This window comes from Pseudorasbora parva, chromosome 19, assembly GCF_024679245.1.
Source record: "Pseudorasbora parva isolate DD20220531a chromosome 19, ASM2467924v1, whole genome shotgun sequence".
Lineage (NCBI taxonomy): Eukaryota > Metazoa > Chordata > Actinopteri > Cypriniformes > Gobionidae > Pseudorasbora > Pseudorasbora parva.
The window spans coordinates 5,786,999-5,813,186 of NC_090190.1; the positions used below are offsets into that span (position 1 = coordinate 5,786,999).

Here is a 26,188-nt window from a genome sequence, read left to right on the forward strand (position 1 = left end):
GCAGTCTGGTGGGGACGCGTCTCGCTCTGTTCTGGTTCAGGTGGCTGAGTCAGCGTACAGGTTCGGCCTGGGCTCCGTGGCTGGAGGTGAGTCAGTCATAGATCATTGTGCACCACCCCTTTACCTGAGCCTGCAGCAGCAGCCCCTCCTCCACACGAGAAGTAGCTGGACTGGACAAAAAGAAAAACAAAGCCTGCCCTATTGCCTTCTTAGGGGGCTATTTCTCCCGTTTAATGAGGTTATGCACCATGGGAACCTTCTGGGTGGATTCTTTTTTACCTGTGAGCGATCAGAGGTGTGTGTGTGTTGGTCTGTGTGTACGTAAGGAGGTGGTGCTTGGGCCTGTGTTTGGCTCCAGACTGGCTCTCTCGGAGGAGACAAGGTAATAAGGAGGTAGTGCAGGGCGACTCACTCTTTAATTAAGCCTGTCGGTGCTGTATTCCCTTTGTGTCCACCCCAAAGTTGTCAGATAAGAATTGACTGATGTGTTCTGCAAATATATCCTTACTTTCTTCCCATCCGGTCTTTTTTGGTGTTTGATGTGTCCTTAGTCAGCCCCATCAAGTGTGCATCTCCTTTAACAGTCTTGCTTTTCCATATGGTTTATAGTTTTAAACATTTCCTCTCATGACAGCCGTGGGTGCCACCGCCGTGTACCCCATCGACCTTGTGAAGACCCGCATGCAGAACCAGCGTTCTTCGGGTTCCTTCGTCGACGAGCTGATGTACAAGAACAGCGTTGACTGCTTCAAGAAGGTTGTGCGCTACGAGGGCTTCTTCGGTCTCTACAGAGGTCAGTGGCTCCGCGCGGCCAGGCCAACAAAAAGCGTTTTCATGAAAGCCAGGGGCAGGTCATCTTCCCTCTGACCTTACCTGCTTTGAAGAGATTAAGTCTACCTTCGCTGCTCGAGGGGACAATGTGCAGAGCATGAAAGGGCACATACCAGCACAGGAACTTAACAATGAAGAACATGAACGCTCTATGCAGTCAATGGCGCTCAGATAATAAGTATCTGCTCCGCTTTTAGAGCTGGAACATGAGTTTTTAAAGCATTCTGTGCGGTCTCAGATTCAAATTGTGATTGCAAGGTGCAATTGCCATGTGACCTCCATTGAAGAGCACTAACTACTGGTATTTGTCAATCATAAAGATGACAAAAGAGGGGCTGGGGTCTTCATCACCCGTGCAGAATTAGAAAGGGGATGGTACGAACATTCAGTGCTCGTTTTAGCAGAGCTTATCAGTGCTTTATGACACAGAGCACTATATTTGAAGTGAGCACAAAGTGCTTTTGTTTTACATATAAATACAGTAGTTTAGTTTTTAACAAGGAAGTGGGCAGACCTGGCTTTTAGCAAATGCATAAAAATACCTTATACACACAAAGTTTAGAGCACATTCCCATTCTAGCTTGATGTGACATTTTGGATGCACCTTCAAAAGAAACAAAAAAGAGTTAATCATTTATTTAATTATTTATTATTGTTTCATTTTCTGGTTCATTCTGTTTCTTATATTAGCATGTCTGCTTGCAGCATCCTGGCAAACACAAAGAAATGAGCAGCATGCAAGAACAATAACTGTTTACAGGATTTTCAATGGATGATTAAGTTTGAGAAATATTTTTTTATTCTAATTCTCTGCTTGTATATAAACACAAATGTAGGCCATGCACGCAGGAAATGTTTGTATTTATCTCGCTGTGTGGCCTATTTGGACGCGTACAGTATGCCCACATTACTGAGTTTGTTTGTTACTGCCGGGGGTGGGGTCATCACTTTTAAATCAGATTATTTAGTTTATTTTTGTCTAAGCCAGAAATCTGTGTTGTAATTGAGGGCTGTGTAAACTTTGGTTACGGCTGTTTTTAAAGGGAAAAAAGAGTTTGTAGTACTGTTAAGTTTCCAATATTTAAGCACTCCACATCAATAGTGTTCATTAGTGTGTGGATGATAGGGAATTGAAGGCAGCGCTGCAGCTTTTATATTGAGGAAAGTCGTGCTTCCCTCACCCCTGTCTTTTTTAATCAACTTGTTTTCTAATTATAGGCCTCGTACCGCAGCTTCTGGGCGTGGCTCCCGAGAAAGCCATAAAGCTTACAGTAAGTGCTCTGCCTTCACCACATCAGCGTGGCCTCTTAAAACCAAAGCCCTTAACTCCTCAGAAATACACCCCTCTGCTTTTCTCGCCCGCCCGCTGCCTGATTTCAGTGCCTCGCCTTAGCCCCTTGAAAAAGAAATGAATCTGTTTTCTGTTTGATCCCCTGTCAAAGCGGTGTACATTCTTGCATTCTTGAGTTGGTCATCAGCAGGCTCACTTTTTATCTCACAATCGTGACTTTGCATCTCACAGTGCGATTATATATTTAACACTTGTGATATTGTCACAATTGCAGCTTTATATGTCAGTTGTGAGGTTATATCTCAAAATTGTGAATTTAAATCTCAAAATTGCAATTTTGAATCTCACGTTTGATTTTATATATCAACTGTCATCTGGCATTTTATATCTCAGAATTGTGATTTTTTTTTTATATAGAAAAATATAAACTTTTAATCTCACATTTGAATCTCAGTTGTTAGCTGCTACTTTACATCTCTGTAAATTTTGACTATGCAACTTTTAATCTCACATTTGACTTTATATATCAGCTGCCACTTTATATCCCAGAATTTTGACTTTATATATTGAAATTCCAACTTGATATCCCAAAGTTTTGACTTTTCAACTCACAATTGCCACTTTGTTATAATGTGACTTTTTATCTCAAAATCTCACTTATATTTCATTTGTGACTTCATATTTTACAGTTGTGATTTCAATATATCACAATTGCAGAGGTGGTAAAAGTACTCAAAAGTTATACTCGAGTGAAAGTATATATACCTTAATGAAAAAATACTCCAGTAAAAGTAGAAAGTCCTCCATTCAAACATCACTTGAGTAAAAGTACAAAAGTATCTGATTTAAAAGGTACTCAAGTACCGAAAGTAAAAAGTAAATATTCAAATGAACTGTAAATATCAATAAGCAGATAAAATCTTTTGGGACTGATATGCAATGCTTTAATTGAACAAATGTTAAGATTAGATACTGCAAATAAGAATTTGTTAGATTTGCAATTAATACGAGACAATGAAGCACCTTAACGCAGTATAGGGGTTAAACTTAACATAGACATGTTCCATAACATTAGCAGCATAAAACAGATGAGGAGCAAGATACTATTAACTAATTCAAAATTAATTCAAAAGCCATAACCACAATGACATATTACGTAACAATTAGTTAATAGTCATGTGCCTCAACAAAAAAGTTATGATATAATTTTGCCAATTGTTATGATTAATGATTAATTAAACAGACAACCGAGAGTCGGAATGCATGGCTTTGAATACATGAATTTACATTATTAGTTCATGTAATATGTTATTAGGGAATTAATGATGTCATATTTAATTAATAGCAATTCATGTATTACTTAATCTATTAATCATATAGAATGTTCATTAGTTGCTTATGCAGTAATCATTAATAAATGGTTTAGTTCTTCATTAGTAATACATTAACTCATGGTTATCTGAGCATTAGTTAGGCATGAATTATAATAGTGCACCTGTATTGTAAAATGTTACCGATGTTTTCATAGTAAATAGTGTGCCGCAAAATAAAAAAGTTGGGGAAACACTGAGCTAAAGTTAGTGTGGCAAACCTGACTTGTCAGCTTTTTTCCAAGTCTATACCCGACTGGATCATCCATGAATGACCAGACCGGTTTGGAAATCAAGAGTAATAAATACTTAATACTTGGAGCGGGCATGGGGAAATGTATTGGAGTAAAAAGTACACTTTGCCTTTAATATTGTAGTGGAGTAAGAGTAAAAGTAGATGCAAATAAAATATACTCAAGTAAAGTACAGATCCCCGAAAAAAATACTTAAGTAAAGTATCAAAGTATTTTTACTTGAGTACTTACCACCCCTGCACAATTGTGACCAGTTGTTGCAATTGTGACTATATCTCCATTTTTATTTTTCACTCTGAGCAACAAAAATTCAGTTTGACCCGGCACTATAGTGTGGACTCCTATCCACCTTATTCCTACGCCCCATGATGCTTTGCATGAATTATATGTATAACTTCCGTTAAGCTGCAAACCATCCGTGAAAGGCTCACTCTATGAACGCAGTAATATCTTTATTTATTCTGGGTTCATTGAGATGACATTCTACTGTTCTTTAACGTCAGCATTGCGTGATACTATTTCAAAGTGATTTCTGTCAATTTGACAGATAATAAATTGTATTTATCGGTGAAAAAAACCTGGAAAGAGAAGTGAGGATTTGAGGAGAAAAACGAGAGATTCTTCATGCATTCCAGTGAATTATAAATGGGATAGATCGTAAATTAAATCGGGAGAACAGACCACAAATGTCCGTATATGTTGTCCTTTTCCATACTGTTACAGCGGGATACAAAGCGAAAAAAGAAAATAATCCCAAGGAAAAGAAAACAGTGACTGAAAAGAGCTCTTACCATATATATATTCTTGTCATAATGTCACATTAAAATACCAAGTGTTACGTTATTCTCATGTCTGAAAATAAAATATGAAGGAAAATTGACAGCTCGTTCAGTCAAACTGACAGATAAGGATTTGAAATGATTCGTTTCCGTCTTTTTGAGTGGAAGTTCCCCAAACCAGAAGTGCCAGCCATAATTCAAAATGCAGTAGGCTTAATAGGAATAAAGTGGATAGTCGTGCCCATTTAAATTAAGTCACTTTTTTTGTATAATTCCTTCAGTGAATTAAGTGCTAAAACAATCCTGAAACAACTTACAAGAGAGATTTTTCTGCAGTTTTCTGCAGGCACTTAGTCGGTGTAGGTGTAGAAGTCTGCAATGAAACTCAAAGAAACGATAGCTGATGCTGCATTGTTTGTTTTTTTCCCACAGGTGAACGACTTTGTGAGAGGAAAGACTTCGCAAAAGGACGGCAGAATTCCTCTACTTGCCGAAATCTTGGCTGGCGGATGTGTGAGTTGCTCTTTGCTTTGATACGCAAATCTATAATCCATACATCACGCAGTAACAGTACACTGACAAAAAGGCTTTGGTTTTGGATGTCAGTGGACTTTGAGGTCTAAGCCTTGGCCTGAGGGAACACTTCTCTCCTATTGTGAGGTGATTGAAAAGACACTTCAGCCCCATCAGTGTTTAAAAACATGTATAAAACACTTCTCCTCTGTCATCTCACCTCTAAATCACAGTCTGCCGCCCCACGGCTGCCGGTTGTTCTCGACATGCCCCTCACGAGCACGAGTGGGATCACTTACCCTTTTCATTAGAAGCGACTGACGTTATTAATACATCATTTCCATGAGCTTCAAATCATTCTTGTCAGATCTGCGTGAAAGCGAACTCCGTCAGTTCAGGTTTCAGAGAGTCGTAGCCTTCCTGTTCGTGTCATACCTGAGGCCTGTCAAAACCAGACCCTGCTTCTTCACGTCTCCCCCGACCCAGGACACTGAAAGAGCCTCTTTCACATGACGGCGATCGCTAAAACATTTCTACACGCGTGGGTTTCCTTTTAAAAATGACTCTTAGATGATTGCGAGTCTCGATTATACCAACATGAGTGCGTTTAGCCCACATGATCTCTGCTCTGAGATTTGAAAAGAGATGGCCACAGAAACATCGGGTTGGTTGCAGATGAAGTCAGCTCAGAAAGGCAGCTTGTGCCACGGAGATGTGTTTTTCCTCTTCTGATTTCTCTGACAGCTCCTTTCATCCCGGACCGAATCCTCAGTGTTTGGCCTGGCAGGATCCGCTCCCTTTCTCACGCCTGTACACGCGCCGCTCGCTCAAAGACGTGTTTATTGACACTGCAGCCGCGGCAAATCAAATCTATTTATTTGGTTTGAGAGGGAAAAGACTAGACTGCTGATTTGTGCACCATGAATGTTCCTGCCTGAAGGAGGAGAGTACAAATCACAGAGAACGAAAAAGATGGTGAGGGTTATGGAACTGCTGCGATTTAAAAAATAGTGGGTTTTTTTGTACATTTTAAGCTCCTCTCTTCTCACATTGCAGCCTCTGAATTAGGCCCTTGACAGTTGCCAAGAGTTGATCATTTGGTACGAACGGCATGCTTCGCTGGCCGAGCAGTTGGCTGGATTCTTATCTGGTTGTTGCTGGCCTTCATTTGAGAGCTGGATTACTCAAAATACCCGCTTAGCCAACGTAAAGTGCCGTAGAGAGCAGGGAAAAACCGTGGCACGCACACAGTGACGCTTTGTTCATTTGCAGCGCGAGCTGTGTAATTTAGCTTGTCCGGTATTTCTCAGCATTTGTAACGGTTTGCTAGTCTGTTGCGAAATCGCAGTGCTTCCATTTCTACGCAAAAACGTGTGTGTAATCCCTGTTTAAGCGCAAGGAATGTGAGCGAGCATTAATGAAGGGAGGCTAATGTTTGTCTGGCGCTGAGCTATTGTTTTTAGAAGGCTGTAGTGTTTTGTGTGTGTGGTGCTGGCGCTCTTGGTGTGCGTAAGTATTTGTCTTCGGTTGCGCTCTTCTCTGTACCTCAAACACGCACACACGCTCTCAGTGCCTCTGGGGATTACCTTGCCTTGTAATTACCACCGAATTATCGAGCCGACGCTGGCTCACTCTGCACTCAAATCGCATTTCTTGCCGTCACGTTGCAGCACGTGCTTCCCGCTCTTTAAACTGCCTCTCCTCCAGAGGTGATTGATCTTTTGTCTCCCTCTAACTGATGTTCTTGTTTGCTTGTTGCTTGTTCTCTTTGTGTAACTTTTTAAATATCCAATTAGTACCCAATTAATGCGGCTAATAACCTGGCCCTCTCCTTAGTGCATTATTCCTTTCCAAAACAAGTTTTAAAAAAAGATTGCTCTCAGAGCCCTGATGTCATAATTAACCATAAAAGATTACTTTCCACATAAATTAGTGGCATTTTCCATGAATAGGGTACAAAATAGGATGTGAGACTCGTAACTATGTTTCTTTTTCAGTAAAAGGAAGTGCTTAACCGTTAGAAAATGTTGATTGTGACTGTGTAATTAAGCAATAAACGTAATTAAACAAAATTTGAATGGTTGCTAGTTGCAACTTTTGCTTTTGAGATATTTTATATGCCCCAAAATTAAACAAAAAAAATGTATGATCTTTTTGCATAATTTGGACAACAGTGTTTACAAGTGAGTTATATGCATTTAACATTACCGTTGTATGCGTGTGTATATGTATGACATGGACATGCACACACATTATATATAATATACATAAATTTTATAAACACACATATATTATGTAAACAAAAACATTTGTTAGATGCGATTAATCATGATTATTTGATAAGACAACACTAAAAAATATATATATATATATATGTAATGTTTTTAATACGTAAAACATTTTTATGATCATGAACTTAATATCTTTTGAGTCAATTCAGAAACTGTATTTGATTTAAATTATTTTAATGGTTAGATACAATAGAGAAGGTCAAGACCTCTGAGGTTGGAGAAGACAAAGCAAGTCACTATTTTAGTCTTTTCATGCTAGATTCATTTTATGTTAGATAATAGTTTATTAAATATTTCTGATTGTTCTAAAAAAAACAAACAAAAAAAATCATGGGATTTGTGGCTCTAATACTTAAAAACAAGATAATTGGACACCAAAATAAACTGTATTCACGAAATGTGCCAACTATTAAGTCGTAGCTGTGAGTTCTGAAAGGTAGGCAGCCCCCTCTGCATGTCGAGCTGTAATTTCCTCTGGATGGGAAGTGTGGGTCAATCTGCTCCGTCCTATTTAAAGAGCACCTTCAATGAGATGATAATGATCTTTATTTTTAAATATGCTGCTCGTACTCAATGGGATTTTTAAATGCGCATACTTGTGAGGTTCGAGACTCATTTACCAGATTCCCGTAAGACGGCCCCGTTACGTTAATATCTCTGAAAGAATAGAGGAATAAAATCAACAACAAACAAACAGTAAGGCCCTTATGTATTCAAAAGGAGGGCTGAGGGAAGGAGAAGAAATCCATGGAAACTGATTTCCATCTAATTACACTGCTCTGTTTTCTGTGTGCAGCCTCAGTAACTAGGAGCAACAGGAAAGATAGGGCACGGAGGCGGCGAGCGAGCGGCCAGCCTCTTTGGCGAGACACGTTTAAATGCTTCTGTTGCAGCTTCAGATGCTGTCATGTCAAACTCAAACCATTTCAAAGAGCTTGGAGGAACCTGTTCCAACCTGCAGATGCTTTTTATCTGCCTCACAAGTACAAGGTTGGAGACATGAGGTTGTTTTTTGAGAGGCCCCCAGGGGCCTGCGTTCTGTGTGATGTTTCAGGCACCGTCTGTCTTTGGCAGGTTCAGCCTCCTCGTCCTACAAAGAGTGACAATAGCACAATCATTCCCAGGGCCAGTTTAAACCATTGTCCTCTTATGATGAGAATATCACATTACTTCCCTCCTGTCATTCTTGTTTTTTCACATCAGAATGTATTTACAACAGTAACATACTTACCTCAGATGATCTGTACATACTCCCCCCCTCACTCATTTACACTTCTCACTCATGAACACGATTGTCTACGAGGCTCTGTGAAAACCTGTATGCTTGTGTTGTTGATCTTCAGGCTGGGGGATCTCAGGTGATCTTCACAAACCCTCTGGAGATCGTGAAGATCCGACTGCAGGTGGCAGGAGAAATCACCACAGGGCCACGCGTCAGCGCTCTCTCTGTCATCCGTGACCTGGGTTTCTTCGGCCTGTACAAGGTATTTCTCACTCGCACAAAACAGCCTGAAGCCTAATTCGCATACATCACATACATCTACTATGTGCTTGAGGTATGTACTACACTGGTACATACTTCTGCTTATTTAGTAAACAACATTCTACCACATTCTCCAGCATGTCTCCACACCCACCCACACACACACACACACACACACACACCATCATGCCTCAATCCACCCCCTGCGGACTGCTGTAGCATTCGGGCCAGGTAGCACCAGCCTCTCAGATCCGTGAATGCACTGCGAGTGCTTCTTTTGTGCCCTGTTTTCCCCATGAGGCTCAGCAGCACTGCAGGAGAAGATCTCCAGTTGTTCTGCTGCCGCTGCCGAATGCATCTGAGCAGGGATGCAGGGCTGCATTCCTGAGGCTTGGAGCGCAGGAGGTTGCGGAGAGCGAGTGTTTTGGTGTAAACAACGTTGTGGAGACTGCCATGATGGCGTTGGGTCATATCTCATCCAGTGGCTGCGTTCTCTGACATTAATGGACAGCTGGAGAGAGATGAATGAGGCGCGTTCACCTCTGCGTAGGTGTTATGTGGTGCTAATTATAAGCAGATGCTTGATGTTGTTTTATGCTGTAATAATAACTGATGTTTACTGTTTTAATTATTTACTTATAGAGGCAGTAGAGAGGACAGTAAATAATGGGGAGAAGAGGAAAACGTACAAATAAGGCACACACACGTTTGTTTTTGTGACATTCCATAGGCGTAATGGTTTTTATACTGTACAAACCATATTTTCTATCCCTCTACACTGCCACTGCCCATAAACCTACCCATCACAGGAAACATTCTGCATTCTGCATTTTTACTTTGTAAAAAAACTCATCCTGTATTGGTAATGTCCTCATATTTCACTCTCTCCTTGTAATACCTGTGTCATACCCATGTCATTATACACATTTGTGTCCTCATATGTCACAAAAACATGCCCCCCCTCCACACACACACACTTCCTACCATAAATATATATAACATTATTAGTAGTAGTGCCTTGCTAAGGACTTCATTTAAACAACTTTAAAGGTGATTTTAGCCAAATATTGTCATATCCTAACAAACCATACATCAATGAGAAGCTTATTTATTCAGACTGGTATTGTGGTCCAGGGTCACATATAAGACTGAAGGATCTGAAGGATCATCTGACACTGAAGGCTGGAGTAATGATGCTGAAAATTCAGATTTGATCACAGAAATAAATTATATTTTAAAGTTTATTAATATAGAAAACCATTATTTTAAATTGTAATAATATTTAATAATTGTACTGCTTTTTTCAAATTTTAATCAAATAAATGCTTCTTTCAAAAACTATATAGACTTCTTTCAAAAACATAAATAATAATATTAATGTTTACAAAATGTGTGTGTGTGTGTGTGTGTGTGTACATGTATGTATATAAGTCAGACTCAAACCCACTTAGTCCGCTCAAGGACCACGGCTCTTTAACATTGAGCCTTTTATTTCTCATGTTGTCTCTTAAGTATCAATATCTCACATACAGTTTCGATATCACTCAGTAGATTACAGTAGAATGTGCTTCACTTATCAGTAAATCTGATGGCTGGTCAGTGGAAAAAAGCCTGCACTCCTGTCGTCTGGCCGAGGCAGGTAAGTCTCCAGGGCTCACCTGTCAGCCTGTCGTGGGAAAGAAGCCTTTATTTCAGAGTCATGGTCGAAGGGGGGTCACTGTGGCACACAACAGCCTGTGTGTGTAAGAATGTTGAATCCGGTGCCTCCCCTCCATCTGTGTCTCTCCTGAGCCGTGCGGACAATGTGCTTTGAGTGCAGGAGACGCGCTGCAGCCTGCTTCTCTCAGACGGCCTGGCTCCTCAGGGTCCGGCCCAGGCACAGAGCTGTCTTTGTCAGCCTAATTACCCCGCCTCTCCCCTTCTGCCGCTGCAGGGCCTCCACCGACACTCCCTGCCCATGCTCCAAAACGAAGAGCCTCATAAGAACGTCATATCACATTCACGCGCACACACACACCTGCGTGTGTGCTGTTGTCGAGTTATCATGCGCACTCATGGCCAGTGGATCCAGATGTTCCCACATTAACACAACCTTCACCTCCGGCACTCTGGGCTCTGCCAAAGCAGATGAGCCAGGCCTGGCCTTATAGACACGGGGGTGATTTTTATCTGGTCTCGCAGCGGGCAGTCAGCCCCGGCCCGCAGGAGAGCACAAAGATCGCTTCAGGAAAGAGATACCTCGGCTATCTGCGCTACCTGTGTACACGCTGCAGATTAACCTTGCGAGTTTAATGAAGCCTGTCTAAAGCGCACTTCAGCCGGGCTTTAAAGCGTTCTGCTGAGAGGAAAATCTCTCTGTTTCTTCACTCCTGGCTGCTGGCCAGCTCGCTGGAGACGAGGAAACCGAATCCCGCCGAAGGTACGGCTTTGTTTACGGTGACAGACGCAAGAATAGTCTCTGCAACCGTTCTTTTGCGTTTACCGTCAAAGAAAAAAAAAACAGCAGAGTGAAAGTTTATTTGAAGTGACAAGCCAGAAAAGGCACAAAACAGACTCATTCCGAAGGGTTGACATTAACACACCATAAAGCGAACTCCCAGAATACTACACTACTGTGGTCCCTGAATAGGTCCCTGAATAAAAAAGACGTCTCTGTAATATTTCTCATGTGTTTGATATCCTGTGTCCGTCTTTCTGGCCCCCAGGGTGCTAAAGCCTGTTTCCTGAGAGACATCCCCTTCTCGGCCATCTACTTCCCCTGCTACGCACACACCAAGGCGGCCCTGACCGATGAAGACGGGCGAGTGGGACCTGGCAGGCTTTTGCTGGCAGGGGCGCTGGCGGGTAAGCCACCACGCACTCTCCGGTAGCCGCCTGCCACCGCTGGCTCCATTGTGGTTGGCCGTAATTAGAGTGCTCAGTGATTTAGGCTGTGTTTTGAAGTGCAGCGCGCCTGCCAAGGGTTGGATATTTTCCACTGTTTAATATAAAGGGGCTGGAAGTTTGTGCTTTGAGCTTCGAGAGTGTTAAAAGAGGAACAAAATATCTCAAAGTCCCAAAGTAGCCATACTGCAGGAGCAATAAACAGATCCTACGATAGTGGCATGACCAGGCCAACACATCCAAGATCTGACTTGCAATATTTTTACAAGTCTCTCTTTCCTTGTCACATGTAAAATACGATCTAGATCTGATGTTGTTTTTAATATTTTACTCTTGTGGTTCATCTTTAAGAAAACATTGCTTAAAAGGCCATGTCTTTAGCCAAGCCAGTATGGTTTGGAATGTAAGCTAAAGAGAATTAATATTTATTTCTAATCCTCTTTGCCTTTTTAGATTTACTGCTTCTTGACGCAAGCGTGATACGAGATCGAAAAGCCATACATGGTCAGAAAGAGCTTAGCATTCCTGTCTTTCCCAACATTTTATATCTGTCAGATATAAGATCAAGTTTTTTTATTGTTAGCTATGTTCTTATGGCATGTATCGCTCATTCTACCATTTATCAGCAATTTGAGCTTCAAGGCAATTAGTCTTTTGCAGTCAGTTCGGGAAATTTAATTACATGCTCAGTTTGTGCCATTACTGGTGAGACAGGCAGACTTCTGGGGCATCGACCAGTGCAAAGCTGGCTTTAACCCCTATTTCTTGTGAAAATGGATGCATGTGTTGCATTTTTAATTTGTCTTTACAATTTTGTTTTTATCTGTAATTCATGGAAGCTTGATGCCGCCACGGAACAAAGCATTTTAAAAGATAATTACAAATTTTAATTAAGTCAAATTCTAATTTTGTTCTCAGAATTGTGAGTTTATATCTTTATAATTCACAATTGCAACTTTATGATGCAATTCTGAGGAAAAAAAAGTCTGAATTGTTACATTAAAAAATCAGCTTTTTTATTTAGTTCCATAGTAACTCGCACTATGATATATACACTCACCTAAAGGATTATTAAAGCAGTACTAGGTAACTTTTCAACCTTCATAATATATTTTCAAGACTCTTGTGATGATACATTGACTTACAATAGGTTGAAAGACACGTCTGCCATAGCTTGATGGGGTCTGTATCGTTTTTAATCATACTTTTATACTTCGGGTTCCGGCTAGTAACCCTGAGAACAAAAAGAACTACAAAATTTGGCTGCCTTACGGCATAGAGGTCACTTCCACCAACACCCACACTTCCTTAAATTCGGACGTGCAAGCCCAACTTGTTTGTCGGATAATATAGTCATGTCCGAAGCAGCACAGACAAATAAGAAAGAAAAGGTTTTGTTGGAGGAAAGCAATAAGAGGAAACGAAAAAGTGATGGGATTAAAGGCAGGACGAGGATCAACATGTGACCAGCGTTTGCTCGTCGGCGTGAGCTGAAGGAGGCGTGCCCGACCGATGCTGTCCTGCTTGTTATGGTGATTACCTACCACTCAAACATTGAACTGAAGTATCATATAGATTCTGTAAAACGGTCACCAATAGACTACTATAATGACGCTGGCTTGTAAACGTGAGCATCGCGATTATTTGGCGTTTGAAAAAAATAAAAACCCATGAAATGATATTCATATGACATGCTGAAACATGCCACTGACTGTACCTGGGATGAAGACATTTCACACGCGCCGCCAGAAGAACACCTGCATGTGAACTCCTCCTGCAGTGTTCAGGGTAAAGAAAGGTGATTTAAGCAATTTTGAGCGTGGCATGGTTGTTGGTGCCAGACGGGCCAGTCTGAGTATTTCACAATCTGCTCAGTTTCTGGGATTTTCACGCACAACCATTTCTAGGGTTTACAAAGAATGGTGTGAAAAGGGGAAAACATCCAGTATGCGAAAATGCCTTGTTGATGCTAGAGGTCAGAGGAGAATGGGCCCGACTGATAGAAGAGCAACTTTGACTGAAATAACCACTCTTTACAACCAAGGTATGCAGCAAAGCATTTGTGATGCCACAACACACACAACCTTGAGGCGGATGGGCTACAACAGCAGAAGACCTCACCGGGTACCTCTCATCTCCACTACAAATAGGAAAAAGAGGCTACAATTTGCACAATCTGACCAAAATTGACGAGTGGTTGACCAAAATTGACCAAAATCTGACGGGTCTGATGAGTCTCGATTTCTGTTGAGATTTCTGTTCTGTTGAACCCAATAGAGCATCTTTGGGATGTGGTGGAACGAGAGCTTCGTGCTCTGGATGTGCATCCCACAAATCTCCATCAACTGCAAGATGCTATCCTATCAATACGGCCAACATTTCTAAAGAATGCTTTCAGCACCTTGTTGAATCAATGCCACGTAGAATTAAGGCAGTTCTGAAGGCGAAAGGGGGTCAAACACAGTATTAGTATGGAGTTCCTAATAATCCTTTAGGTGAGTGTATTTTATAAATGATGTATAATTAAAAAACGTTTGACAGCATTACATTTCTCTGTGGAATCTAATGTTATTTCTGTCTGGTGGCCTGTTTATGTTTAATATGGGCGAGTTGTAAAGGTTTCACCATATATTGAAAACTCTTTTTAATAATAAAAATTATTTTGTTTGCCACTTTTATTGAAAATTTTGAAAATAATTTGAGTTTAGTTTCGGTAATTCATTTTTATGCTCTTTGTGCTCCGGTGAAGGTTTGTCCATTGAAGCAGGTCAGCGCAGAGAAAGGCTCGTAATTATTCAGATCCAAGTACTTTATTTAGATGTTAAAATAAAGCTCTTGAACATGCGGTGGAGTTGGTGTGATGGTGGTGGGGCTGTTTAGACTAAATGTTATCGCTGATTTAGGCTATTAAGAGCTGAATTGGTGCCACAGTGGCCTTTGTGCTGGACAGCGTGGGACAGGGCTTATGTCAACCTCATTATTAATCATTGTCTGGACCTTTACATAAACGATGCATAACGCTGGAGCTTTCTGCTTGTGCTATTTATACTATTTTATCAAATAGGCTGTCTGTATTTATTTGGTGGAACTAATTCATGGCACGCTGTGCATTAATCATAGATGGAGTCGCAGGGTTTACATATGCTAATGTTTTAATCCTGGCATGAAAACTGAATTAACTTGTATTCATGTGATATATGAATCAGATTTATTCAAAAACGTTATTACTTCAATGAATTCCAATCAGTCTCTTCATTGACATGTGTGACTTCTCTTTAGGCATGCCTGCCGCATCCCTGGTGACCCCTGCTGATGTTATCAAGACCCGGTTACAAGTGGCTGCCCGTGCAGGCCAGACTACATACAATGGACTCATTGACTGTTTCTGGAAGATTCTTCAGGAGGAGGGCCCTCGTGCCTTCTGGAAAGGAGCTGGAGGTGTATCTCGTCAACTTACCTGAAACTAGTCATGATAATATTGTTGTTTTTTGCTCCAAAGAATTTTGCAGTTGACCTTGTATAATAAAGGTGCAGTATGTAATATTGACAGCTAGTGGTTAGAATGGGTACTACAGTCCAAATTCAAAATATCAGAGAGAGTTGTTTCTCCCGCATCCTCCTCCTCAGACTCGACACTCACGTGAATTGCCAGACTGACGACAAGAACAAAGAAAAGCGACTTTTATACTTTTAATATGCCTCTGGTCAAATACATTTTTAGATGGATGCAGAGGCTTTTTAGGTCTGGTATAATCTGGGATCTCTGACCCAGTTCGTTTGTTGGCTTCCATGGTGGCAACACTTTGTTTTCCACCAACTGGCAACCCAAGGTGTCAAATACTATTGGGTAAATTAGCAGTGGGCGGGATTACACAGACCAAAACATACATTCTGACCCAGAATTCACATTTTAAAGTCAAATAACTGGCTGTAGCATAAGTATTTGAACTTAACATGATTCATACCTCTCTCTAATATCTCTGTAACATAATATGGTAATTTTATGATGTAGTACAGACAAAAAAAAAATTACATACAGCACCTTTTAATGGGTCAATTCATTCAAAAATGAGAATTCCATAATTTCCATCTTTCCAAACCTGTACGAGTTTCTTTTTTCAGTGGACCACAAAAAGTTTAGTCGCCAAAATCGCCACCGTAGCTCTTGAATCTAATTTAAATCAAATTTGGTGTGTCAGCAAGGATGCATCACAGTTGGTTAGACATCAACGAAAAGACGTCGACATGGTCTTGGAAGTGCCACATTTCAATTGAACGTAAGCCTAAATGTGATTTTGAGATCAAATTTCATTCTGTCTCTCATAGACATAACTACCGTATGACTTTAAAAGATTTTAAATATACCACACATATGAAATGGACACCTTTTTCACTTTTATGAGGGACAGCCTCAGTTTCCATTATGGAGCACACTGGACTTTCTGCAACTGTTTTTGGAATAAAATTGCGGTCTTTTTTTCCCACGGAAGAATTAGTCATACAGGGGCCAAATTCTTATTAAATCTTTTTAACAAAACGAATATTTTCTAACTTAAGAATAAAGTAAATCATATTTTGGTATTCACATTTTTTAAAGATAAATTCTGCAAAGAATGTCACTACATGATGAACAGATTAAGTTTAGGCTTTTATTTATTCATTGTTATGCATCACATTTGAGCTTTAGCAAGAACCAATGAGGTTCATTCTCATGTTACACATCATGTTTGAGCTTTAGCAAGAACCAATGAGGTTCATTCTCGTGTTACGTATCGCTTAAGCTTACCGAGAGCCAATGAGGTTTGTTCTCACGCATTAAGCATGTTCGGTTTGTCCTCTATGTTTGCTAAAGGCCTAAATTAAGTCTGTTCATCATATAAAGTGATCGAGTCTCTTCAAAAAATTTGGACTAAACCTCTCAATTCATATGGATTAGGTTTACTTTTCGAAGCGTAATGGGTAGTTGCATAGCTGTCGATGGAGGGCACAGAAAGCTCTCAGATTTCATCAAAAAGATATTTTTCTGAAGACGAACGAAAGTCTTACAGGTTTGGAACAACATGAGAGTAAGTAATTAATTAATGACAGAATTTTCATGTTTGGGTGAACTATCCCTTAAAGACATTTCATAACTTCCGATAATACGGTGAACAGATGATTTTGTTAATAATCGTGTGCATTTTTAATAAATGTAGAATCTGTACAGACTGCTTGCTGATGCTTCATATGAATGTAATCTTTCCTGCTCAGCACGTGTGTTTCGCTCCTCGCCGCAGTTTGGAGTGACGCTGGTGACCTACGAGCTACTGCAGAGATGGTTTTACATCGACTTCGGCGGACAGTAAGACTCTCACACTTCCTAAACCGTAGTAACACTTTCGTTAGATTTCTTCCATTAGGAAAAAAAAAGCTCTGGGGTACACAGTGTGAATTCGAAGAGCACTGAAATGTCAGATGCCCTGAGATTTCATTAATAGCTGTTTAGAGAGGGCTGGCTTTGTGGCGAAGACTCTCATTTCGACGGGCACTTTGTTACAGCTGAGGCAGGAAGGCCTAATTGCTACACAAGAAAGCGTCGAATGCCTGGACTGAAAGCTGTTTGCCGCCGCATCTTTATCTCTCTTGCTGAAGGGAAAAACACCCTCGCTTTATGATTTAGAAAGGGTCAGCTGACTCACTGAAGCCTGGAGGTGACATTTCTAGAAATGCTCTTCCATAGCCACATGGCTCCATGTGTCCAAGTGATTTGAGGTGGGGAGAATTGCTTTGACTGGAGTCTGTTCCAGTTCTGGACAGAATGACCTTATTTTCCCATGGAACATTGTGCTGTCCTGAAACCCAGAAACCACAGGCACATATAAAAGAACATCGTATATATATAAACCTATGTGTGGATTTGTTTTTATACCTGTTTATATATTGATTCATGTGGCTCAGTGAGCACTTTAATAAATACGTGTTGTCATATCGAAAAGTTTACTGGAGATAAACGGCCTGACTGAATTGTGAAAACGAGAATATTTTCCTCTCAAGTTATGGAACAATAAATACATGCCTTTTCTGGAAACCTTTCCATTCAGGATACAGACTGTATTTTAGTGTGACAGTGTGAAATCATACAGTCACGTAGCTCAGATCTGAAACATTTCTTTGAGTGGACATTATTTTACAGAAAAGGAAGCTGATACTTAATTACTTTCATGTTATGAGTAATAACCAAGCCAATATTACAAAATCATATTATAAGGCTCATTCTAATAGAGGAGAGGTCTGTGGAATGCTTTTAAAGGGACAGTGGTATTAAAGCGATAATCCACCTAAAAATCTAAATTCTGTCATCATTTACTCACCCTCAAGTTGTTCCAAATCTGTATGCATTTCTTTAATCTGAGTAAAGGATTACTTGTTTTCAGGACTTTTGCCATAATTTATCACTGTCCCTTTAAGTAGGAGCTAGAATAAAGGATCTAAATTGACATAAACAATTAAATATCCAATACTGGCTAATATATAAAATGTTCACTTGCTGCCTAATAAATCCTACCCACTAACAGGTGTTGTACTGAGATAATCAGTGTTATTCACCTCATCTGTCAATTTTATGCCTGATCATTGTGTGTATCTATCTATCTATCTATCTATCTATCTATCTATCTATCTATCTATCTATCTATCTATCTATCTATCTATCTATCTATCTATCTATCTATCTATCTATCTATCTATCTATCTATCTATCTATCTATCTATCTATCTATCTATCTATCTATCTATCATACATACAAAAATATTTGACATAATCGGACCCAATCAGAACCAAGCATGTGCATACAGAATGAATGAAAAGATGCAGTTTTGTATGTGGTCGATTTTCCTTTATCATGTCTACTTAAGCATAATTCATTGCTTTTGTGGTTACTAAAATGTAAAAATATATTTTTTTTATATTCATGTCTGTTTTTTTGGGTGCTTCGACAGACTGAGCTACTACATGATTATGATGTCATTCAAGCTAAAATGTTAAGACGGCATCCTAAAATAGGATTTGTGTCCTAAATGGAAAGAAAAAAAAGAAAAAGAAAACAAGAAACCAGTTCTGGTCTATTCATTTAGTTTGTGTTCCATAACTTGAGGGGGAAATATTCTTGTTTTCACTATACAGGCAGGCTGTTTATTCTTTTTTGACAGGACAGGACAGAATGTGAGGTCTGCTTTTGCTCCTCCTCCTCATCCATCTTCTCTCTCACTCTCTCCTCACCACAGAAAACCAGCTGGCGCGGAGCCTACTCCCAAGTCTCGGATCAGCCTCCCGGCGCCCAATCCTGACCACATCGGTGGCTTCAGGTTGGCCGTGGCCACGTTTGCTGGCATCGAGAGTAAATTTGGCCTGCATCTACCACGGTTCCGAGCGTCTGCCTCCTCCAATGCTTGAGGCAAACGCGTACACTTGGGGGTGACGTTACCTTGTGTTCAGCGGCACTGGAACAAACACACTCTTGTTGAGAGCATAAAACCTTCAGCAGATGAACTGGAAAGGATGTTTTATGTGATTATTATTGCAAATTACAGTTTTGAAGTATATGGGGATGATCTGCAGTACCACAGAGTTCTGGATTGTTGTGTGACTGTTTTATTTTAAATGTAAATCATTTTTCATTTGACTCTTTCTTTCATCATATTTTTATTTATTTACCTGGAGGGGGATGGTCTTTAACAAACTGTTGCAAAATTATTAAATAATTATGACCTACCCAATCAATTCATATAACGGTGTTAAATTCACTACAGTTAATCCCCTTTTTATTTTGATTTATATTATAAATGGGTCACTAAATGCATATTGCAGTTTTAACAGTACAATCATATCCAGTTAAAACTAAACAATGATGCAACTGTTTACATTTTCTTTTCTCCTTTTAGCATAAAACTATGTAATCACATACTACTCATATTCATGTCATCAATGATGCGGACAATCACATTTGAATGTATTATAGTATTCCATATTTATGTTTGTATTGTGGGGATCCATGTGCACTGTCGATTTATAGTCCGGAGACTTTACAGATAATGGATGTTACTACTGTATTTCTTTACCCCTTGAAAAATGATGTGAAAACACTAGGGGTGTAACGATTCGTTTTAACAACGATTAGATTCGTATCGATTTGAGGTTGTTGATCCGATTTAAAGACAATATTGGTTCATTTAGAATGATATGATCCAAAATGATTCAGTGACTTGAAATCAATTCAGTAACTTTTTAGCCAAAACTTTTAATCAGTGTGACTGTTTTATTTCCGTCGAATCAAATCGTTGTTAAAACGAATCGTTACACCCCTAGAAAACACTATATTGAGCTGTACCGTAGAGTTGATTGTTCATATAGTGTGTAAATATTGTGCCTTTACTCCAAGTATGGCAGCAATAGATGCACTAATGAAAGGAAAGATTTATTAAAAGATCAAAATGAAACTAGTTTAACGTGTTTTATTTAGCCACACACTTCTCACTTATGGTTTTTAATAACATTATTTCTAAAATGTGAAATCTTTTAGCAAGCACACAATCGTAACACTGATGAGAAAGCTTATTGTTGACACAGTTACAACTTACATGACTTCATTTGTCAATACTTCATGCAGGGAGCTCAGTACAAAAATATACACACACTGTTCAATATACTAAAAATAACCACCAACCAACGTCGAAAATGCTTTAGCAGCAGGTTATTTCAGGTTATTAAATTCACATTTTCAAACATGTTATGGACTGATTTAGCAGTAAATGCTAACAAGTTAATGAGATGAAACACAAATACAATGACAAAGCTCACGGAAATAAAACATATTTCACCATAAGCAACTGTTAAAGGGATCGTTCACCTAAATATGAAAACTCACTTTTGTCATTCCAAACCTGTATGACTTTGTAGGACACAAAATACGCAGCTCTTTTCCATAATAAGGCTGTTTATTATTCACTTTCATTACTGTAGAATGATAATGGCGGGTAAACGAAAGGACAAGTGTAATGATGAATTTGTTTCTATCCATATGGGAATATTTCAGTTAAAATATCAATTTTGCTACTTGGTGCTAATGCTGTAAATGATATAAATCATTAAAATAGTAATTCATTTGAGACGAGTCATTCATTTTTGGAATAGGGGTTCACTAGTCGCATTGTTTTTAATACACTAAAATGTCTGACTCATATGCTCATTTATCAGACAACATTGGTTGTGTACGTTTCCGTGTGAAAAACGTTTCTTCTTATTATTATTTTGCTGTACACACAGTCATCACATTAAATACATACACACTGCAGTCACATGTACTCAGGCAAAATATGATTTATCCCAGACAGCAACATAGCGTCGTACGTGCTGAATCCATGTGTACCAGGTTTAGACTCGATCTGGGCTGACGCTAATGTTGCTGTCTGGGCTTTTGCCATAGTGCTGAAGCTTCAGGGGTGAACTATCCCTTTAAGGAAAATCCCCAACTCACAGCCAATTCTAAAGATTTCATTGGTCAAGTTAATCACAGTGTTGAACTCAAAGTCACAATTAACTTAATTGACAATGAAATTGACTTATTTTTATGGAATATTGGAGGAATATTATGGAGGATATTGGTATTTATTATAAATGATTTATCTGTGTACTTTTTTTTTAAAATTAATTTGCCCTTGTACTCTTTAATTGAAACAACTTCTTTGATTAAGTTTTCTGGCATGAGTGCGGGACAATCTGTCACTCACATGAGATCCACCAACAACAAACCATCCAATCAATTACCCATGATCAAGTTCTCCCCTACATTTGTTCTTGTTTGAGAAGCCGTTTCAGAAGAGCAGCCTCCGTTTCATGCTGACTTTAAAGGAACACTCAATTTTTTTTTTTAGAAAATAGGCTCATTTTCCAAGTCCATTAGAGTTAAACAGTTTAGTTTTATTGTTTTTGAATCCATTCAGCCAATCTCTGTATCTGGCAGTTGCACTTTTAGCATAGCTTAGCATACATCATTGAATTGGATTAGACCATTAGCATTGCGCAAAAAACAAAAAAAGACCAAAGACTTTCAATATTTTCCTATTTAAAACTTGACTCTTCTGTAGTTACATCGTGTACATCGTGAGACCAACGGAAAATGAAAAGTTGCTAACTTTTTTAGATGCTTCACCCAAGGTATTGCAGCAAAGTTCCCTGATTATTACACAGGAATGAAAGAATAGTTCCTATCTATATCGGTCTAAAAATCAGTACACGATGTAACTACAGAAGAGTCAAGTTTTAAATGGGAAAAATACTATCTTTGAAAAAATAAAATCTTTGGTCATTTTTGAGAGCGATGCTAATGGTCTAATCCGATTCAATGATGTATGCTAAGCTATGCTAAAAGTGCAACTGCCAGATACATAAATTGGCTGAATGGATTCAAAAACGGTAAAACTCAACTCCAAAAAAATAAACCTATTTAAAAAAAAAGTAGAGTGTTTCTTTAACCCTAATCTCATTCCTCTTTGTCATGATCAGATCCACCGATGCATGAAGTCTGAACTTTTCTTGACTGGTTGACCAATGAAAACGCTTAGAGTTAGGGTTTGCACTGAAAAAAAAAAGCCCAGCCCTAATAAATGACACATTTTTCATTATTTGGATAAACGGTCCCTTCGGATAAATGGCAAACAGCACAGTATAGTGGGCATGCTAACTGGGTGTGTTACATCAAGCTCAGTCTGGGTTTGCGATGACGCCGTGTTTACGTGGCCAGTTCCCCGGGCCCTTCCTCCTCACCATCCCCGCGGTTGGCACGGATCTCCATCAGTGTGCGTCCGAAATGGCTCCAGTCCTCACTGTGGGGCACGGCCAGCTGCAACAGATGAGCGTTTTAGAAATCCAGTGCCAAAAACACACCCCCACCTCTCCAAAACGCCACATCAAGAGCAAAGCTACGCATTACATGTGCTGTCACAGTGTGGGAGAGGAAAGAGATCACCACACATTGTGATTCAGAGACAGAACAATAAAGCTGCTTGTTTGGCCTTTGAGTGCTGAATATTTATCGTGTCAGTTCTCAGGAAGGGGAAGATGGGACTATGGGCCGGCTGGGTGACGATGTGGGATCGCTTTCTGCTGTCAGAGTCAGATTTAGATGAGAAACGAAGGCTGCCTGCCGCCCATGGTGAGAGAGAGAGAGAGAGAGAGAGAGAGAGAGAGAGAGAGAGAGAGAGAGAGAGAGAGAGAGAGAGAGAGAGAGAGAGAGAGAGAGAGAGAGAGAGAGAGAGAGAGAGAGAGAGAGAGAGAGAGAGAGATCTACAGGGTTTAATTAAACAGGAATAGAGAGGTGGGAGGAAATGACAGCCACTTCCAAACCAAAGGCCAAATCAAGCTCTTGTATAGTACAGCAGGGGGTCTTAAGAAGCCTTCATCAAATGACCTTATAACACTGGGATTTGATCATTATATACTATATAGTGTGTATAGTGTAAATATATCCTATATATACACACAGTGTGTATGGTTTATATATGTATATTAGAGAGATCAAGTTTAGTGTTTATATGAAAGTTATAAACACTGTGATTTTATTTATATATATATATATATATATATATATATATATATATATATATATATATATATATATATATATATATATATATATATATATATATATGTATGTATTTTTAATAAAAGATTAAATGTAAAAATTGTATGTGGTATAGTTATTTAGTAAAGAGTAACACCATATTTTGTACCTAGTACATTGTAATTATTTACATTATTAAAAAAAGTTTTAAATATATTTTTAAGGTATAACATTTTGCGAACTAAAACAACATTGTGAAACAATATCTGATACGCTATCTCACGAACAATTCGTACCAATTTGTTTGTCTAGACCGCAGTGACGGGTAGGTTTAGGGGCGGGGTTTGAGGTTAGGTCATTCCTACGAATTGGGCAACTCATCAAATATGTATGATTTCTTGCAAAAATCTTACCCATTTGTACAAATTAGCCACCCCGTAAAATACGCACAAATTGCAGTGAGATCGGGTTAAAACGTGTCTTTTTCTACAATATTATTATTATTATTACTTTATGATATAAACATGATATCTTTCCCCTGCAGGTTGGTTAAAGCACATTGCTTATTAATATTCAAATAACATTTGTCTACAAAATCAAAGCAGTCATGTTAAAATATTTTTTTCAGCAACAATAAGGTTTCAGTTCTTTACAATAGTTTCCATGAACTAACACTAAACAATACTTCTACAGCACTTATTATTAGCTAATGATAATCTCAACATTTACTAATAATTACTTAAAATCAAAAGTTGTATCTATTAGTTAAACGCACCATGAACCAACATGGACATTAAGGTTAATAAATGCTGAATAAAATGTATTATTTGTATTATTAAATGTATTATTATTCATTGTTAGTTTAAGTTAATTAATGCATTAACTAATGTTAATTAATGAGAACTTATTAATACTATTTTTTAGGAAATATGAATAAAATATGTTAAAGAACTTTTTAATAAGAGATGTTGGTAACATTATTTTAGGGTCCAATTCTCACCAATTCTATTAAGTCATTTTATATTTTAATATTACTAGGATATTGGCTGTTTATTAGTAATTTTAAAGGACATTAATGCCTTATTCTGCATGACCATAGTCTACATCCCTTAACAAGTACTTTACTAACAATTAATAAGCAGTCAATAGGAGATTATTGAGGCAAAAGTCATAGTTAATAGATAGTTAATAAGAGAATTGGACCCTAAACTAAAGTGCAACCCAAATTTTAAATCATAAATTCATTCTGGCCACAAAAGAGGTATAGAGTAAGTCACTGTGTGTATGAACTGCAGTAACAGAGTCAGATCTGAGACATAATCTACACACAAATATGAATGCAAACCCCCTGAAAAGTCGATTCTCATGTGTGCTGCATTCTTTGCTTTTCCACAGGGGGCACTAAAGCAGATAGTCACATAAACTGTCTTCTTCTATGGTCTGCTAGAATTACAGCAAAGCAAGATTTTTAAGACAATCTAGAGGATATTTCTAGCTGTAAAAACCCCTCTGTTACAGGGGGTGACCCGCGGTTGAAGAACAAAGGTTTTTAACTTCAAAATGACATCTGAACTTTACGCAATGCGACTCAAGCGCAGTGAAAACATGCGGTGGTGATCCAAAGCAAATATTTAACGGAGTGTACTAAATATAACACAAAGGGACCTTGGCAGTCGTCAGAAGTGGTACTTCTTGCCGCGACTGGAAGTTGGTGACGGCCTCTGCTGATGTAGGCCACGTTGAGCCCCCGTTTCACCGAAACCCTTCAACTTTCCTTCACTTCATTTTATTGATGACCCACCATTATCATCAGCCCAAGGAGCCCACATGCCTGACCGACGTACTCTCCAATTACCACAACACACTGCGCTAAGATTAGCACTGCCCCACACATGAGGCGAAGCCCGAAAAGAACATGGTGAACATGGGAGTCCTCGTGGTTTGCTGCTCTGTGGTGGTGGCTCATTCATGTGGAGACTGCCTCAAAATAAAAGACTCAAACAAAAACAAGCTAGCCGTGCAGAGAGCTCAGTAAACATGCAAACCCTTTATGTCAAACTCTGAGAGATTCAATTTCACTTCCACTTTCATTCGGCATCCATGTGCGTAAAGCTGCTGTACAGGCTGAAAATAATCCTGAGAGAATAATAATAACAGTAATTGCACACATTACGATTCTTAATTAGTCAGAAAATATTCATACCTCTCCGACGTCGTATATCCACACACGCCCCTCCGAGTCTCCCACTGCGACCTCTTTGCCCCCGGCGGCCCATCTGACGCGGTTCAGAGCGGGGGCTCCTTCTATTGTCACACTGGCGCTGGGCACCTGGACTCAAAACACACCTCTAATCAAACACCGCTTCATATCAAACACACAATATATGAATTATCTTCTTAGGTATAGCCTATAATGTACCTCTCAAAAGTTTGGGGTTTGTAAGTGTTTTAGTTTTTGAAAGAAGTCTCTTATGCTTACTATGGCTGCATATATTTTACTTAGAATATTGTTATATATTATTACAATTTAATATAGCTTTTTTATTTGAATATATTGTAAAATTGTATTTATTCCTGTGATCAAAGCTGAATTTTCAGCATCATTACTCCAGTCTTCAATGGCACACGGTCATCCAGAAATCATTCTAATATGATGATTTGCTGCTCAAGAAATATTTTTTTATTATTATCAATGTTGAAAAACAGACAAACAGTTGAGCTGTTTATATTAATATTTTTGTGGATACCTTGTTTTCAGGAGTCTTTGATGAATAAAAAGATAAAAAGGATTTAGGTGAAATATAAATATTTGATAACATTATTATTAAATGTCTATCACTTTTAAACAGTTTAATGCTTACTTGATAAATCAAAGTAAGAATTTCTTTAAGAAAGA

General features: G+C 38.9%; 2 protein-coding genes across 7 annotated transcripts in view; one reads left to right on the top strand and one right to left on the bottom strand.

The window, feature by feature from the left end:
- Positions 1-21,369, top strand: part of LOC137048432 (electrogenic aspartate/glutamate antiporter SLC25A13, mitochondrial) — a 53,505-nt gene extending 32,136 nt beyond the window's left edge. For 2 of the 3 annotated variants that reach the window (XM_067426586.1, XM_067426588.1), the window contains 9 exons: positions 2-86; positions 635-793; positions 2,050-2,102; positions 4,958-5,038; positions 8,673-8,813; positions 11,518-11,656; positions 14,975-15,133; positions 16,946-17,036; positions 18,959-21,369. In XM_067426586.1, coding sequence (XP_067282687.1) covers positions 2-86; positions 635-793; positions 2,050-2,102; positions 4,958-5,038; positions 8,673-8,813; positions 11,518-11,656; positions 14,975-15,133; positions 16,946-17,036; positions 18,959-19,127 — 1,077 coding nt within the window. In that variant the 3' untranslated portion in view covers positions 19,128-21,369. The remainder of the gene's footprint in view (position 1; positions 87-634; positions 794-2,049; positions 2,103-4,957; positions 5,039-8,672; positions 8,814-11,517; positions 11,657-14,974; positions 15,134-16,945; positions 17,037-18,958) is intronic. The other variant, XM_067426587.1, reaches the window with a different exon arrangement.
- Positions 21,370-22,128: 759 nt separating this feature from the next.
- Positions 22,129-26,188, bottom strand: part of dync1i1a (dynein cytoplasmic 1 intermediate chain 1a) — a 113,284-nt gene continuing 109,224 nt past the window's right edge. For all 4 annotated transcript variants that reach the window (XM_067426589.1, XM_067426592.1, XM_067426590.1 and 1 more), the window contains 2 exons: positions 25,496-25,621; positions 22,129-22,572 (listed from right to left, as the gene is read on the bottom strand). In XM_067426589.1, coding sequence (XP_067282690.1) covers positions 22,462-22,572; positions 25,496-25,621 — 237 coding nt within the window. In that variant the 3' untranslated portion in view covers positions 22,129-22,461. The remainder of the gene's footprint in view (positions 22,573-25,495; positions 25,622-26,188) is intronic.